Consider the following 17015-nt stretch of genomic DNA (forward strand, 5'->3'; position numbering starts at 1 on the left):
TCCAATAAGACCGGTTCAATTAATTCTGAGAAGGAATGTAAGGTTTCAAGGATCAGAGCTCCAAACAATCATGCTTCTAGTAACGAACAATCGCTATCGAATTGTAGCTTGGGCTTAAAAGATTTCGGACACGACATTGGGCTTGAGTGGATCGGGGCTCCGTCAGGGAAGTAACTTTACCCTTCTTTCGTTTTCTCTTTATTTATGTGTTTAAAATGAAGATAATATCGTTAAACGTACGTGGGCTCGGGAAACTTGAAAAAGAAAAAATTAATTGGATTAAAAAATTAATTCGTTTTCATAATCCGGACATTTTTGCAATTCAAGAATCCAAAAGAAAAAGTGTTACTGATTTTATGATTGAGTTGTTATGGGGTAACAAAAATTTTGAATATATCTTTAAACCATCGGTGGGGTTATCGGGCGGGTCAATTTTAATTTGGAACCCTACTAGATTTTGTGTGACCGGGGCGGTTGAAAGAGAATTTTTCTTGGGTATACGAGGTCGATGGGTGGGCAAAATGGCGGACTCCATTATATTAAACGTTTATGGGCCACATAATGATCAATTGAAACAAAAATTTTGGGATAGTCTTGACACTATTATGCAGGTGGATATTGATGATTGGGTTTTCTGTGGCGATTTTAATGAAGTAAGGCGCAGAGCGGAAAGGAAAAATTGCGAATTTATCGAAAGTAGAGCAAAGATGTTCAACGATTTCATTGACAAAGCTAATCTCATTGAAATTCCATTGGGGGGAATGAAGTTTACTAGGATTAGTGACGACGGTTTGAAATATAGTAAACTTGACAGGTTCTTAGTCTCGGAAGCGTGTTACGCATCATGGGATGGAATTTCTGCATGTACTCTCGATAGGGATTACTCCGACCATTGCCCAATCGTTTTGAAGGATATGAACAATGACTTCGGGCCGAAACCTATTAGGATTTTCAACAACTGGTTCGAAGATGATAAATGTGATGATTTGATAAAAGATGCATGGAAAGTTACCATTTGTAATCCAAGGGCTGATTGTGTATTTCGTGATAAACTTAAGAACGTAAAAGGGGTGTTGAAGGAAAAATGTAATCCTAAATATAATAGTCTAAATGCCGAAATTGACTCACTTCATAAAGAAATCTCTGAGTGGGAAAACATCATCGGTACTCGTGACCTTTCGGAAGTTGAAATTGCATCTTGGTTAGATTCGAAAAAAAGTGGCTTAAAAAGGATAAGGAGAATGTCGATATATTGAAACAAAAGGAAAGGATTAAATGGGTTACGGAAGGGGATGAAAATAGCAAATTTTTTCATTCGTGTATTAAAAGGAGGCAAAACAAAAACAACATAAGGGGTATAAATTCAAATGGCTTATGGATCGAGAACCCAGAGGACATCAAAATGGCGGCATTCACATACTTCAAAAATCGTTTTAGTGAACATAATTCTCGTACCTTCAAAATTCGTGGCCCCCTGAGCAAACGACTTAATGATGAGGAGGCGTCGAACCTTGAATCTCCTTTTACACTCTCTGAAATCCATGTTGCTATATTAGAATGTGGGGGTGAAAAGGCCCCCGGACCCGATGGTTTTAACATGAAATTTTTCTCAAAATATTGGGACGTTGTCAAAGAAGACCTTCTCGCGGTATTCACTCGTTTTTGGGAGGTTGGTGAGATCTCTAAAGGTTGTAATTCCTCTTTTGTTGCATTACTCCCGAAAAAAAATGACCCACAGGGATTTGGTGATTATCGTCGTATCAGTTTAATCGGGAGCCTTTATAAAGTTCTATCTAAGGTTTTGACCAAAAGGCTACAAAGGGTTATTTCTTCGGTTATCGGTTTCGAACAAAGTGCTTATATTAAAAATCGTTACATTCTTGATGGCGTGTTAATTGCGAATGAAGTCCTTCATGATATCAAAGTAACCAAAAGAAAAGGCTTCTTTTTTAAAGTTGACTTTGAGAAGGCTTTTGATAGCATTAGTTGGGACTTTCTAATGGAAATCATGGAGTTAATGGGATTCGGTCTTCGATGGAGACAATGGATCTTCGCAAGTCTTTCTTCCGCTTCCATTTCGATTTTGGTCAACGGTTCCCCAACTAAAGAATTTTCTCTTCAGAAAGGCGTGAGGCAAGGGGATCCCCTCTCCCCTTATCTTTTTATCATGGTAGCCGAAGGTTTGAACCATCTAATTAAATCTGCTGCACTTCATAGCCGATTTTCTGGGATCCCAATTGGGCGGAGGGAATTACAGGTCACGCATTTGCAATACGCGGACGACACTATATTTTTTGGTGAATGGGATAGGCGTAATGTGCAAAATCTTACTAAAATTCTTAAGTGCTTTGAATTGACATCTGGACTAAAAATCAATTTTCATAAGAGCTGTGTTTATGGACTCGGGGTCTCAAAAGTTGAAACGGAAAATATGGCGGCCTGGCTTGGGTGCGCAGCAGGTACACTCCCTATTACCTACCTTGGGCTTCCACTTGGATCGTCGATGAAACTCTCGAAGTCATGGGATCCGGTATTTGACAAGTTTGGTAAGAGGCTGGCGGATTGGAAAGCTAGATCCCTCTCGTATGGTGGTAGACTTACATTAATTAAATCGGTATTATCTAGTCTACCTCTTTATTTCTTTTCGCTTTACATATCCCCGTCTTGTGTTATTGATAAACTTGAGGGGTTGAGACGTCGGTTTTTTTGGGGCGGATCTTCCGAGGTCTCAAAAATGGCATGGGTTAAATGGGATACTTGTCTTAAGCCTCGTGAATTTGGTGGGTTAGATATTGCCCCTCTTGCGTTTAAAAATCGTGCCTTACTTGCAAAATGGTGGTGGTGGTTTAAACATGAGAATGACTCACTTTGGGTGTCTATTATTAAAAATATTTACGGGGAGGACGGGGGCCTTAACACTTCTTTTTCTCCCCCTTCCTCACGAGCTTCTTCTACTTGGGCGGGTATCCTTAAGGTGGGTAAAAATATCTTTAATGCAAACTCCGCTTTCGCTAATTCTTTCAAAAAAAGAGTCGTAGATGGGTCTAGTACATGTTTTTGGGATGAATTATGGCTTGGGGAAATGGTTCTTAAAGACAAATTTAATAGGCTTTATAGACTAGACACAAATAAATTTGCCACAATTCTTGACCGGGCGAGATGGAAGGGCGGGAACTTTCATGCCACGTGGTGTTGGTCCCGCGATATCTCGGGGAGATTGGCTGGGGACCTCACCACTCTTACTAATCTTTTATCTAGTTTTGTCCCGTGTAGCTCAGGTAAAGAAGAATGGTCATGGTCTTGGAGTAAGGATGGCTCGTTTTCGGTTCACAAGCTTACGGATATTCTGGTCCGGAGCAGCCCTGACATCGCAACCGTGAGCATAAAGTCGCTCCGCAACAAACTGGTTCCCCTCAAAGTTGAGTTGTTTATTTGGCGTACTCGACACAAAAGGTTACCTACAAGAGTTGAACTTGACAAGAGAGGTATGAACTTGGGTACGGTACGTTGTCCGGTTTGTGACAATGGTTTGGAATCAGTAGAGCACTCCATCATCTTATGCACTTTCGCTTTTGACATTTGGAATCGTGTCTATGATTGGTGGAAGCTCGGCCCTTTTACAAACTTGGGTATAAATGAATCTTTTCTTGGAAATGGATATAACTTCACCTCCGACTTGGGAAAACTGTTGTGGCAAGCTACGGAATGGGTTATGGGATACATGATTTGGAAAAGTAGAAACACTTTCACTTTCACTAAGATAAAACCGACATGCGCAATGGTATTCAAAGACATCCAACTTAAATGCTTCGAATGGATCTCTAATAGGATCAAAGGCACCAATATTGAATGGGATGTCTGGCTTGCAAATCCACGAGGTTATGATTCGCTAGCTTTATCGTCTAGGAGATCCGGGATAGGTTAATTAATTGTTCTCCACGCAGGTTTTTTGCCCCACTCCTGGAGTAGTCGTTTTGGTCGAGAGAATTTGAGGTGGATCAGGGGGCTTTGTCGTTGAATTGCCAACACTGTGCTCTGTCCCCACTCCAGCTTGTTTAGTTAATTCTTCTCAAGTCCAATCTCGACCTTAATGATAATGAACGGACTACGGCGTTTGCCTGCACACTTGTGGAGTCTTACTATCTCGGTTATATATTTGTCGTTTTGTTTTCCTAGATGTAGTTCCGTTTTTGTAAGCGTGACATTATTGTAATTATTTCGTGTTGATATATATAATACATACTTCCTTTGCCGTTAAAAAAAAAAATATTCTTTACCAATAAATAAATTATTAATAAATGTATATAAAAGAATAACATAACAGTAACAATAAAATAAAAAATATAAAGAAGAATAAAGATGGATGAAAATGTTAATCAAAGAATCTTTGGTGAGTCCATAAATTATATCGTCGGTGAGATGCAAACAACATGATCTGGATTATGTGCTTTGCTTTAATCATCTTGTTTGCTGAGATCAAACGAAAAGGGAAAAAGATGTTAGGAGGAGGGGGATCATATTCATGCGGATGCTTGAATTGGAACAGAGTTTCAACAACCACCGATTCCATTCCTCCTCCTCTTCATTATTTCTCTCTTCCTTCCCCAATTCCTCACTGGCCTCCAGGTTTCTTTCTTTCTTCATCTCCTTTTATATATCAACTGTAATTAATAATTAATTATTTTTGTCGGTGCTTCCAATTTTTTTGAACGGCGAATTTGCGTCAGCGCATCAGCGGATCATTTATTTCAACTATTTATATTTTGTTACTCTATGATGCTTTGTGACATGATCAAAGCACACACACATGTGTGTTATTAGTAAAGAATTTTTCCTGTATAATATTTCTAAGTGAGTGTAATCATCATTGAACAACATATGATATAATTTTATTACTATATTATGCAGTTTTGTTACATCTCTTTTGACTAGGGGGATGTGTGCTTAATGTTATTAATATGATACTTTTTTCTAACTCTTTTAGAACAATCAAAATCAAAATACCATGTTAATGATAATGCATTAATTTGATAATTTAATTCATAAAAGGAAAAAGAATGGTAATTAATATGGATTGGTTAGTGAGGTTGGAGAAACTTATTACAAGGTAAACCGAATGTTGTTTTTCATCAAATATCTCAATTTGCCTTATGGCATTTCATCTTGTGGATAATTTACATTAATAGATTCTGATTATCTACCATTTAGGGTGCGTTTGTTTACGTCTTAACTGAATGGTTCAACGCTAAATGCTAACTGAATGGTTCAGCGTTGAATGCTGATACCAGCATGCAACGCGTTTGTTTCCGACATCTGAATGACATATGATGCTGAACGGCTTAGTGATGAACCATTCAGAGGCGAAACACTCTCTTAACCATGAACACTTAACAAATAAGTACATTGAATTTTTTATTTGTTTAACACGTTACTACGGTAATTTTACCCATTTTATATCGTTCATTCAAAATGATTATCAAACACCTTATTTTCATTCAAAAACCAAGTTTATTCAGGAATCATTCTAAATCATTCAGTTTTATCAAACGCAGCCTTAGTTGTTAATTTTTTTTATTTTTTATTTATTTTTTTATTAATTTTTTTTTGAATGGCAAACAAAATCCGTGTAATTTAATAGCTATCAACAAATAGATTTTGTTAAATCCGTGTAACTTTGTACATCCATTGACCTATGGTATGTTGTAAGATTTTCAGGTCATGTTTTCGCTACCGGAACGATCAATTTAGGCGAACTAGAAGTTCGTGAAATCACAAAATTCGAGTTCATTTGGGGAACCGACATTAAGTACAAAAGAAAAGGTGTCAGTTTCTTCAAACCAATCGATATACCAAATGATTACTTCTGCCTCGGCCACTACTGTCAACCCGACAATTCCCCGTTACGAGGATTCGTGCTCGTGGCTCGCGAAGTTACTAAATCCCAGTTACCAGCTCTTATCGAGCCTACAGATTACTCTTTAGTTTGGTGCCCAGATGACTGGACCGAAGAAAATGGTCTTGGCCATGGCTACTTTTGGTTACCTATGGCTCGTGAGGGTTATAAAGCTTTGGGCTTTATCGTTACAAATAAGCCCGCAAAGCCCGAGTTGAGTGAAGTTAGATGTGTTCGTGATGATCTTATCGAACCAATTGAACCGCACCGTATTTTGCTGACGTCACCTTCTAAAGTAGCTGAATTTAGCGTATGGAAAACAAGACCGTTTCAAAGAGGTATGTACGAGAAAGGTGTTTCTGTAGGTACTTTTTTCTGCAGTTGTGTTTGGAGTCAAGGGGAAGAGTTGACCATTTCGTGTTTAAAGAATTTAAATTTAAATTTACACGCGATGCCGAATCTTGATCAGGTTCATGCATTAATCAAGCATTACGGGCCGACAATTTATTTTCATCCCGATGAGATATATTTACCGTCTTCTGTATCTTGGTTCTTTGAAAATGGAGCGTTGTTGTACAAAAAAGGGGAGTCGAAAGGTGAACGGGTCGACCCGTCTGGGTCAAACTTGCCTAAAGGTGGGAGCAACGATGGTGAATATTGGATAGATTTGCCTAAAGATGAAACCGAGAAGAAACTTAAAAAAGGAGATTTAGAAAGTGCGAAAGTTTACGTTCATGTAAAGCCTGCCTTAGGTGGGACGTTTACCGATATTGTGATGTGGATTTTCTATCCTTTTAACGGGCCGGGCTGTTTAAAGATCGGGCTCATGAATTACCAACTTAATAGAGTCGGGCAACACGTAGGCGATTGGGAACATGTTACTCTTCGAATTAGCAACTTTAGTGGTGAGCTATGGAGTGTGTACTTTTCGCAACATAGTAGTGGCGTATGGGTGGACCCCACCAATCTCGAGTTCATCGAAGGTAATAAAACGATCGTTTACGCGTCAAGAAACGGGCATGCGAATTATCCACGTCATGGTGATTTTCTTCAAGGTTCGAGTAATTTAAGAATTGGAATAAGGAATACGGCTGCACCTAGTAAATATTTGTTAGATTCGAGTGAAAATTATGAAATTATAGCGGCGGAGTATATTGGAGAAGTTGTTGTTAAGGAACCGTGTTGGTTACAGTACATGAGAAAGTGGGGCCCGACGACTGTACATGAATCTAGGGCTGAGGTTAATAGAATCTTGAACCAGCGTTTGCCTGTAACTCTGCGGTGTACTGCACGTAATATATTTGATAAATTACCGAATGAACTCTATGGTGAGGACGGGCCCACTGGGCCCAAGGAGAAAAGCAGCTGGTTTGGTGATGAGAAATGTTAGGTTTGTTTTTGGGTTATTTTATTCACGAAATTATTCCTTAATGTGATGCGTTAGAGTACAGAAATGGATTTGTGTTATAGATAGGTATATAGTTGAGATTTTCAATAGGCTGTGTGCATAGTTTTTTTTTTTTTGCTCATATTTGTAAATGATGTGTGTGCAGTGTGCATTTTGGTTCCATCTTATTTGAGTAAAGTTTGTTGCTATTAAGTTGTAAAATTCTAGGAACCTGCTTAATTTGACCCGTTTACCAACCTACCCATTTTGCCACCTATAACTTTAGTTTTAGTAACAAAAGTACTGTCATGGCCATCCAAAATGTTGACACCACAACTTTCATTGACCTCACCAGACGAGAACCCCTAGTCACGATGAACAATCATTGCGGCACCCACATTTGTACTTTCAAGATTCCGGGTTCCAATATTGGGTGGTTGAGTGGCAGCCCCACCAATGTCTCAGAGGCTGCTTTCTGATGACATGATGTGTGCTATGAGAGCAGATAGGTTGATGGTTGTTGTGGTTTGGTCTTTGTGGTGGTTCATGGTGGCTTTAGTATACAAACCAAAAAAGAACCATGCTTTACTTATACAATTGGTATTGGTATAGTACTAGTATAGTTTATGCCTTTCTTTAGCCGCGAGGCAAAATCACGTGTTTCAATGATAACTTCATAAGCATCGAAAAGCACACACTTAGTAAAAATATTTCTCCGACTGTACATTAGAAATGGTCATGACAGTTACGGGATAATCTGGCTAAACGTACATCTGAGTAAATATATTTCCCCTACTGTAGCTTTAATAGGAATAGGTTATCTGTTTAGTCGTTTGTATACGTGAATAAAGTAATTGTATTGTATACAAATTTTTCTACTTATTCGTTGTACATGTGTTGAAACGGTGAGAGTAAAAAAGGTGTTCTAAGTGTTTGATGTAAGCGCTTACAAAAGGGATTTGATAAGTACTCAAAATACAAAGCCATTTTCATCTAATCTAACTTAACATTATTCATTTGACTTTATGTCAATATTTTTTCTAATCTTAATTTGACAACAAAATTATGACAATTAGTAAAAGCTGATGATGTTATCAGTTATCACTATTTGGTCCGTCTCAACGTCCATTATAAAGTCTATGAACCCATCTTTATTGATGAATTTGATGATGTCATCGTGCATTATTCAAACCTTATAACTTCAAAAGTGTGACCACGAATCAACCAAATACACTTTTATTAACCACAGAAGTTTGGCTTAAGTGGTATGGGGTGAGATTAAACTTGAGTTACTGCCAATCCGGGTTCGATTCACTCCAAGTAAGGAGTTTCCAACATTTGATGGTACTGTCAACATTAATGCGATTTGAGAATGTTTATGGGATTTTCCTACACTTCGATGATACTGCTAACATCGTTGCAAATTATGATTCTTCCTAATGTGTGTGAGAGTGACAAATGAGAACATTCAATTACAAATGAGAATTATGCTTGAAACATGAGGGTCTTTATGTTCATTGCATAAAAAATAGTCGTGAATTACCTCTTTATTTATTTTTTGATTACGTATTAATTATGGAGATGTAAATATTTAACAAATACATTTTCTTTCTATAACATAAAATATGAAATATGCATTACAATAATTTCTTAATTTAGTACGGAGTAATAATACGTAATCAAAAAGGGTATAAATGTTCAATGGGATTACATTGTCAGTTACAAATCTTTAATAAAAAACATTTAGAAAAGTTAAAACAAAAGCAATTTCCACTACAATTTCACTTTTCACATCTTACTAATACATCAAACACTGGAGTTTTACATCATTCCATATGATACCCGTCGCCTATTTTTTGCATATGAATCAACCCTTTTCATCTCATCGACCATAACCCGCCAAAACCCAAATAAAAATCGTTCCTTTTTCGTTACCCTAATCTTGAAATAATTTATTTACCCCAAAATTATGATGGATCCAGGCACTGTGGTACTGGAAATCAGTTCAGATGAAGATTGTGGTTGGGAAAGCAATATCAACAAGGGAATTAATGAGGACTGTTTTGATGATCATAATTGGATAGCAGACCTTCTTGATGAGGTTAATCGAGATGATTGTGGTTACAATTATGATGATGCTGATGATGATTCTGATGAAGTGGTGGTTGTTAGTGAGGTTTTGCCAAAACCCAAGAAGAAAGTGGTGGCAAAGTGTCCATCTTTAGTTGAATTTGATGATGATTGTATGATTCTTGATCATGACCCGAATAAGCCTTTGGATACCCAAAACGATGATCCGGTTAATCGTGATCAGGATGATGCCAATGATGATGATGATGATGTGCTTGTTGTTAGTGAAAAAGGGCAGGTTTGTATTTTATTGTTTCATTTTTACTCGTATTTGTTATTGTTATTTGTTATTTATTTTTTTATTTATTGCTATGACTTGTGAATTGTGATTGTAGGACTAGTTAATAGTCTTAAGTTAGGGGTTTTTTGTGACTTCTATGAGCTATTGGATTATTGTTAGCATATGTTATTGTTTGGAGAATCAGATACATGGCATGATTATATGTTAGAATATGCACACTAAAATATTTGCACATTTATCATTTTTAGACACATGTAAATGTAAATTTACCTAATCATATATATTCTAGATATAAGCACATTATTATCTTGTTCTGATTACTTGAGTCAAAATAATCACCTTCAAAATATAAAACTTTTAGCGAAGTATAGAAATGAATATGTGATTATTGGATCTCAAATACTCGTTTGAAGAGATGAAAAGATGAATCACAGAACCTATATATATGTTGAAATGTTGCTAAATCATTTTAAAAAATGTACTGCAAAAGTAGGCATTAAATTTTGCAACTTATTTCTTGTTTCAGGTTGCGTGTCGTGATTATCCCCATTCAAGACACTTTTGTATCAAATTCCCATTTTCGTCTACTCCCAAACAAACCCATTGTGATCAGGTACTTTCATCACCATTTATTTGTAATATATAATTTATTATAATTTTCTTTACAATTTATTAATTAATATATTATTCTTGAATTACAGTGTTACTGCTATGTTTGTGACTCACTTGCTCCGTGCGTCTATTGGGGCAACGGAAGTAACAGTCTTGATCATTGTCAAGCTACCGATAAACACAATTTCTGGAAAATCGAGAGACAAAATTCAAAAAACGCGAGTAAAGTTTCTGATACATCTCAGTCAAATCAGCTCCACCCTATGAACCTGGTCGCACCGTTAGTCCAAAACCAAGTCACGAGACCAAATCCCTTTCCTACTTGCCCCATATCATCTAATTTTGGACCCGCAAACATCATTAATCAAAACCAAACTCCCTTTATAGCATCCAGTAACAAGTTTGAACCCAGTTTAGTCTCGCAACAGTTGATCAGAACAAATAGTTGCACCATAGATAGGGCCCACCGTAGTTATGACCTAGGCACTACTTTACACAAACCCGTATTTAAAAGAACGGTTTCGGCTGGATTTATTCCAACAACAAACCAATATTCTTTTAGCTCGAATAGAGACAGTTACATAAACCTCTTTTCGCAGCCAAACGATCCTTTTTCTCTACCAAATCTTGCGTTTGAGGAGCCGTTGCGAAGGTCAAACACCACGTTTGATTTCCCGCCAAATTTCAATCCGTCAGTGAATCAAGACTCATTTCTCTTTCAACCCCCTACAGTTTCATTATCTTCTCAAGCTCAAGCACATTCATCATTACCAAATAATTCACTTCCGACCCCGCAAGAATTTCAGAGTCAAAAGTCAACAGTTGACCCAGTGTTCTTTAATGACATCATGTGGCAGGAAAGTCAAACAAACCAACAACCAGTGGCCCAAAGCTCACTGTTTGAAGGTGCGGATCTGGCAAACGAACCCTCGGCTGCAACTGGTTCTGGGGGGTTAGTTGATTATGGTTTTGATTATTGGATGTTTAACACAACCTTGTGAAACGGATCTTTCTGGATCGTATGGGTTGAACGAGTTCTCTCAGGACCCTGCTTTTATTGATACAGGTATGATGTTTGACTATTAAGCCTTACGGTTAAGTCTGTATAGACATATATATCCAGCAACGTGCTTATGGCTAGACATTAACGTTAAAAATCCAATAAAGGAGCATCTTAGCTAAGGTTTATTTCATTATTTGAATCCGGTTTGGTACGCTTGCATAAAACATCATAGTGAGAAAAATGTGTATAAGCTTCTAGAGTTGTAGACCTTAGTGATATGGTATGTATTTTTAAGTAAAATTCTGGATGGATCTTTTTATACCAGCATATAAATATGAATTTCTGAAAATTTTAAGACCTCTTGAACATGTTACATTCTTAGATGTATGGATGTTGTTTTGAGGTCAATGTATTGTTTCTTTACTTGCTCGAAATAAATTTCTAGCGCTTGAAACGATTAGACTTGATCACCTGCCTATAATGGTGAAACCACATATGAACAACTTGAAGAAAACTATGTTACCGTGTGTTTTTGTAAATATGCTTGTTTGGATTTAAGTTTTTTTTTATACACTTCTTTTAGCTCAACCGGTCCATGAAGTTTCAGTTTTCATATTTTTGATATTTCATTCCGTCAAGAAAAGCACTTGATGTTTGCTTTAACTTCCAGCCCTTCCACGACGTCTTACTTTTCCATGCAACTCTTTTTTAATTTATTTTCGATCTTTCTGCTCGCTTCACATAGACTACGCAACCGGTACACTGAACACCAACCCAAATCCAATCTGGATGATTTCATTTGGACTTGATAAGATATATCTATCAATGAATTAAGAAAATATCTGACTAGAATGGTATACTATACCTACTTTGATCGAAACTGGGTATAAACAATAATCTGTTGTATTGGTCTGTGAACTCTTACTCGATCCAATTGATGCCAAGGTTCACGAATCTTTACAAGATAAGACAAGTTAAAATTTGTGTTTGACAAATGAAATCACTAATCAAAGAGTGTTCGTGTTTTCTGGAAAGAAAACAAATCTACCAAATAAAGAATTCGAAATATAGTTAATCATCGGCGGCGGTTGAAAATGAAAGGGTACAACCTTTTGTTTTGATCGGAAAAATTGTTACAAGAAAAGGTATAACTTTTGACGGGAAGAGTGGTGTAATAACCCGTACCACATCGGACGTAATTTGTAAGTTTGAGTCTCTTATAAGGTAACTTCCATCATTACCAGACACAACGCGTTACCCTCACTAGAGTTACAGGCAAGCGCTACCAAGCTCGGTAAATAATTGTTAAATGACATTAAAATCACTAATACATGACGATATTAGTAGTAGGTATAGGGGTTGGGTTGGGTCAAAACATGTAATCTTGGTCCAAGACATCAACACACATTGCGTTTCATTTTAATGATTAGTAAGTCTGATTTAAGATGTTGAATGCTTTAACCACCATTTTTGACATTTTGCTATAACTAGTGGAGTGGGTGGACGGCGGATCGGGTCATCCGCGAAATAAATCTGCGTGATTCGGGTTCTGATCAACCCTTAAAGCTTCGTCGTCTCGCAAAGTGATCGGGGTTCCGGTTGTACACATCCTAGATTGCTCATTACGCCTTCCCGACAACAAAATTTTGGACAGTCGACAGGTACTTTCCATGTTTCTTCATGCGTAAAAGCGACACCTTGACATTCTCGATATTGTTGACGCTTTGCTTTCAAGATATTCAAGTCATTAGCTCCACTACGCCAATTTTTTTCGTTTTGATTGTAAACAGATATGAAGAGTTTGATATCGCGTAACATTTTCCCCATTTTCTAGATATTTGATTATTGTTCCTTTTGTGATCAGTCTCATGATTATAGTTTGTTACAATCGTATTCCAAAACGAATCGTACGCATTCCGATTTGCGGATTTTCCGTAGCATCGAGCTAACGTTCCGCCAATATTTTTTCTACTTCTCGAGTCAAAATCATAATTTGACGTTTCGGGCGTTCACTTGTTTCGCCTACTTTTTTCTTTTCCTTTTATTTTAGTTTATTGTTGTTCAGTTTCAGAATGTGTTGTGGGTACGCTTTCAAGAGTCGGTTGTGTTAAAGGTTGTGATATGGATGGAAGTTGTTGCGAAAAGAACTGTTGTTGTTGGTTAAAAGGGAATTGTTGTTGTTGTTGTGAATAGTATGGGTTGGTGTGAAATTGTATTTTGTGTGATTATGGTAGTTGTTGTTGTGGTGGTTGAACAAATTGTTGTTGTTGGTAGAATGCGTATTGATTTGATGCGAACTGTGAAAAACTAGTTTGACTTGGAGAAGAATTTATAGCTTGATTTGATGACGACTTATTTGGTGACGGGATTGAATTGTTGATCATATGGTTGAAAAAACCATTGTTGTTTGGTTGAGAACTATTTTTTGAATGAAATGGTAGTGAGATTGTATGATGTAATTGTTGTGAGATTGTATGAAATGGTTGAGTAAAAATGATTGTGTAAAATGGTTATGTAATGAGTTGTATTTATAATTGGTTTTAAAAAAATTAAAATTTAAAATCAATATTTGAAATCAGGTAAACGTTTTAAATTCAAAAACAAAAAACATTTAGACGTAGGACGAACTTTTGGTCCGTTGAGGTTCTATAGGCACCACTGGGAACAAGCTGGCGACCTGCTGCCTATCTTGGTTTCTAGTTAACAAGCCCGGCAACCCTCAGATGTGGCCTAATACCAAAAGTTTGGATGAAACAAAAGACACCTTTAATCACAAGTTCAGGTTATTAAACTAAATATTATGATTAGATCCTACACAAAAACAAAAGGCATATTTAGTAACATTGAGGCACCAACCTCTTAGAAGAGGATCAACTGGAGGCAAAGGTAAATCATATATGCAAGATGATTAACAAACATGAAATCTTAGTGTAGTGAAGTCAGCTGAAAAGTCAATGCTCCATGTAATCCTGCACCTGCAAATCTAAATATATTTTCTTATACAAATACACCCAACATATGCAACAAACACATTGCTCACTAAGCAATAGCTAACAAACAGCCTGACCAGTTAAACAGAGTACACATACATCGACAATACAATTCAACAACACAACCAAAAGAAAATGTTTCAGGTTGAAGAAAAACCTGGAACGGACCCACCAAATTGGAACAATCAAAAAGTGGACAAGTTAACAGAGTGATAATGTTGCAAATGTGTTCTGAAGTTCCAGGTGGTTATGTGCAGCAGCAGCAGCAGCAGCAGCAGCACGTTGATTCTTCCCCTTTTCATTATCTTTGGCTTTTTTATTCCTTGATTCATGTTTACCATGTTCCATTCCCCGTGCTTTAACACGTACATCATCATGTGCACCACCACCTTGATTCTTCCTCTTTTCATTATATTTGGCTTTTTTATTCCTTGATTCACGTTTACCACATTCCATTCCCCGTGCATTAACGGGTACATCATGCGTAGCACCACCTTGAATCTCCCCCTTTTCACTATCTCTGGCTTTTTCATTAGTTGGTATCGTATTCATAATATCCCAAACCCAACTACTACCCATTCCATTTTCATTTTCATAGACATCATAATGCACAGGAGCACCTTGATTCTTCCCCTTTTCATTATCTATGGCTTCTTTATACCTTGCTAACACCCCTTCTTCAAGTGAGAAGGTTTTTGGATACCTGACAGTATATGTTCATAAAAACTAGTAATCAAAACACACTACTTTTTTATACATACATACATACATTACATATGCATATACATAAATATATAAACAAGCAAAACATATATCTGATTAAGACCTGGATATGATATCAAAAGCAGTATCGGTCTCTTTAGCTTTAAAGTTTATAAAGTGGCTGTTTTCATTAACTTTAACAGCTTCAACAAATTCTTTACGCGCCATATTCGAATCTTTGTACGGTCCCTCTATCCAGAAGTTGATAACATCAACAGCTACACTGCTTTCTTTTACTGACTTTCCAAGATCCTTCATTTTTTCAATATCAACATCCAAATCTACATGACTGGCATCCAAGAGCAAACATATAACATACTCCGTATATATTAGTGTAGTAGATATAAGTAATATGGTGAAACATTAAACCATAATCAAAAAATATATACATACCCGCCTCCAGTAAACAAAAGTATCCTTTTCCGCCTACTTGGGTCACGCCACGGAAAATAAACCATGGAAGAAGAGACCCCTCCACAAAAGTTCAAGGCACCGCCTAACCCAAAGTTAACTGAGAAACAAGGTCAAATTGATTAATAAAGTTATTCCACCCTGCAAAGATATAATATAGAAACAGGAGTAGGAAGCTAACACGAAAGGTGGTACAGGAGTGTATCAATATCACTAGTAGGACAAACAAGATTATCGTCATCAAAAGTACCCATCGTCAGTATGCCTATAGTATTCTTCGGATTAGACTGTAAGAAAGAAAACAATCGCAGCAATTGGTGAAAAAAGAATAAATAAATACTAATAAAGTAAGATACTCCGTATTAAATAGCGAAAACATACAAAGATACGTAGGAGGAGGAGTATTATGTACGAAAAAATATATATGATGTATTTATATTTATTAGCAACTTATATACAGTAATAAAATAATAATGGCTAGCTTGATAGAAGTCAGATACCATTGAAAATTAATTGGCGATCTCTTTTATTTGTTACTATTTAAAACAAAACAAATACCAATACGAATATATATGATCCAGATTGAATAATTCCGTGTAGATTATTTAAATGTAAATCAAATATATTATAAGGTCATTCTTTCTTTTGAAGGATTATCATCGTCGACTGCGCTACGCACGTCCTTCAATTTTTTAAAGTAACTTCTTAGCCTAAAATAAATAAATAAATAAATAAATAACCTCAAGTTTAAGGCGGCAATACAATCGAATACAATCAAGCTGAAGCCCATATCTATAAGGATCGTAAACACGCATATACATAGAATTGTCGATGCAAATCATCAAAGTCTCCTTGAATAGCAACCAACCAAACCATGTTTGATTAGATAATTTTATAAATAGATAGCATAAAACGAAAGAACGATAGGAGAAAACGATACCTCAGCCACCATCGTTTTGAATTTTGGGTATATAATGAACGAACGTTCTAGATGAACAAACCCTAGACGACGAGTAATTGAGAATAACGACGACCATAACAGAAGCAGCGGTAATAGAGGTGACGGTTTGAGGTCACTCGCCTGAAAAACCCTATATACACAATCGAATGAAACAAAGGGGAAGAAACCAATCTTTCTTAACGACAATAACCGGCTGAGAATGGTGAAACATATTGAACCCAATCGATTACAACCATGAGTATATAGATTGAAACCCTAATATTTGTGAGTCGCAGGAGACGAAGATACTGTATGAGAAGCCGCTGGAAGGAATACGTATGTTTTATTAATTAAAGAAAATAACCCCCATTTGGGCCTATCATCGTGCACCGACCATTACGGTAATTTGACCACTTGTTATGATGTAGCAAAAACAAACGCCTGATTTTATCTGTAGTGAGCCTTTTTTTAGGCGTCGGTTGGAAAGTAACATGAAAAGTAAGGTGTGTTTACTTTTATTAATTATTAATCTATCTATCTATATCTATACTTTCTATATCTATACTATATATAATAACAAAACTGAAAATAAGTCATTTTAAGTCACTTTAACTAATCCTAGTCATTCATTAATTAATGATCACTA

General features: G+C 36.6%; 4 protein-coding genes across 5 annotated transcripts; 3 read left to right on the forward strand and 1 right to left on the reverse strand.

The window, feature by feature from the left end:
* The first annotated feature begins 215 nt into the window (after positions 1 to 215).
* Positions 216 to 1256, forward strand: LOC139853894 (uncharacterized). The gene has a single exon (XM_071843235.1). It carries the CDS (start codon positions 216 to 218, stop codon positions 1254 to 1256), a length of 1041 nt encoding a protein of 346 aa, XP_071699336.1.
* A 3177-nt stretch (positions 1257 to 4433) lies between these two features.
* LOC139853275 (hypothetical protein At1g04090-like) lies at positions 4434 to 7489 on the forward strand. Of its 2 annotated transcripts, none has more exons than XM_071842647.1 (2): positions 4434 to 4626; positions 5708 to 7489. In XM_071842647.1, exons 1-2 carry the CDS (start codon positions 4523 to 4525, stop codon positions 7281 to 7283), a joined length of 1680 nt encoding a protein of 559 aa, XP_071698748.1. In that variant the 5' UTR covers positions 4434 to 4522; the 3' UTR covers positions 7284 to 7489. The 2 variants fall into 2 exon arrangements, with proteins under 2 accessions (XP_071698748.1, XP_071698747.1); XM_071842646.1 differs by having other exon boundaries at positions 5716 to 7489.
* A 1639-nt stretch (positions 7490 to 9128) lies between these two features.
* On the forward strand, positions 9129 to 11568 carry LOC139853222 (uncharacterized). The gene is made up of 3 exons (XM_071842598.1): positions 9129 to 9648; positions 10178 to 10264; positions 10353 to 11568. Exons 1-3 carry the CDS (start codon positions 9250 to 9252, stop codon positions 11262 to 11264), a joined length of 1398 nt encoding a protein of 465 aa, XP_071698699.1. The 5' UTR covers positions 9129 to 9249; the 3' UTR covers positions 11265 to 11568.
* A 2889-nt stretch (positions 11569 to 14457) lies between these two features.
* On the reverse strand, positions 14458 to 16727 carry LOC139853895 (26S proteasome non-ATPase regulatory subunit 4 homolog). The gene is made up of 6 exons (XM_071843236.1): positions 16370 to 16727; positions 16170 to 16280; positions 15611 to 15716; positions 15412 to 15529; positions 15083 to 15307; positions 14458 to 14959 (listed from the first exon to the last, which is right to left on the reverse strand). Exons 1-6 carry the CDS (start codon positions 16379 to 16381, stop codon positions 14458 to 14460), a joined length of 1074 nt encoding a protein of 357 aa, XP_071699337.1. The 5' UTR covers positions 16382 to 16727.
* Between the last annotated feature and the right edge of the window lie 288 nt (positions 16728 to 17015).

Source organism: Rutidosis leptorrhynchoides, chromosome 6 (genome assembly GCF_046630445.1).
Source record: "Rutidosis leptorrhynchoides isolate AG116_Rl617_1_P2 chromosome 6, CSIRO_AGI_Rlap_v1, whole genome shotgun sequence".
Taxonomy (NCBI): Eukaryota; Viridiplantae; Streptophyta; class Magnoliopsida; order Asterales; family Asteraceae; genus Rutidosis; species Rutidosis leptorrhynchoides.

Bases quoted from the DNA above. Each gene is read 5' to 3' on its own strand.
- LOC139853275 (XM_071842646.1), top strand. From the start codon at position 4,443: ATGTGCTTTGCTTTAATCATCTTGTTTGCTGAGATCAAACGAAAAGGG. The intron at 4,627-5,715 runs GTTTCTTTCTTT...TAAGATTTTCAG, and splicing joins AATTCCTCACTGGCCTCCAG to GTCATGTTTTCGCTACCGGA.
- LOC139853894 (XM_071843235.1), top strand. From the start codon at position 216: ATGAAGATAATATCGTTAAACGTACGTGGGCTCGGGAAACTTGAAAAA.
- LOC139853222 (XM_071842598.1), top strand. From the start codon at position 9,250: ATGATGGATCCAGGCACTGTGGTACTGGAAATCAGTTCAGATGAAGAT. The intron at 9,649-10,177 runs GTTTGTATTTTA...TTCTTGTTTCAG, and splicing joins TTGTTAGTGAAAAAGGGCAG to GTTGCGTGTCGTGATTATCC. The intron at 10,265-10,352 runs GTACTTTCATCA...CTTGAATTACAG, and splicing joins AACAAACCCATTGTGATCAG to TGTTACTGCTATGTTTGTGA.
- LOC139853895 (XM_071843236.1), bottom strand. The intron at 15,717-16,169 runs GTTATTTATTTA...TCTTTCTTACAG, and splicing joins ATTGCCGCCTTAAACTTGAG to TCTAATCCGAAGAATACTAT. The intron at 14,960-15,082 runs GTCTTAATCAGA...ATATACTGTCAG, and splicing joins GCTTTTGATATCATATCCAG to GTATCCAAAAACCTTCTCAC.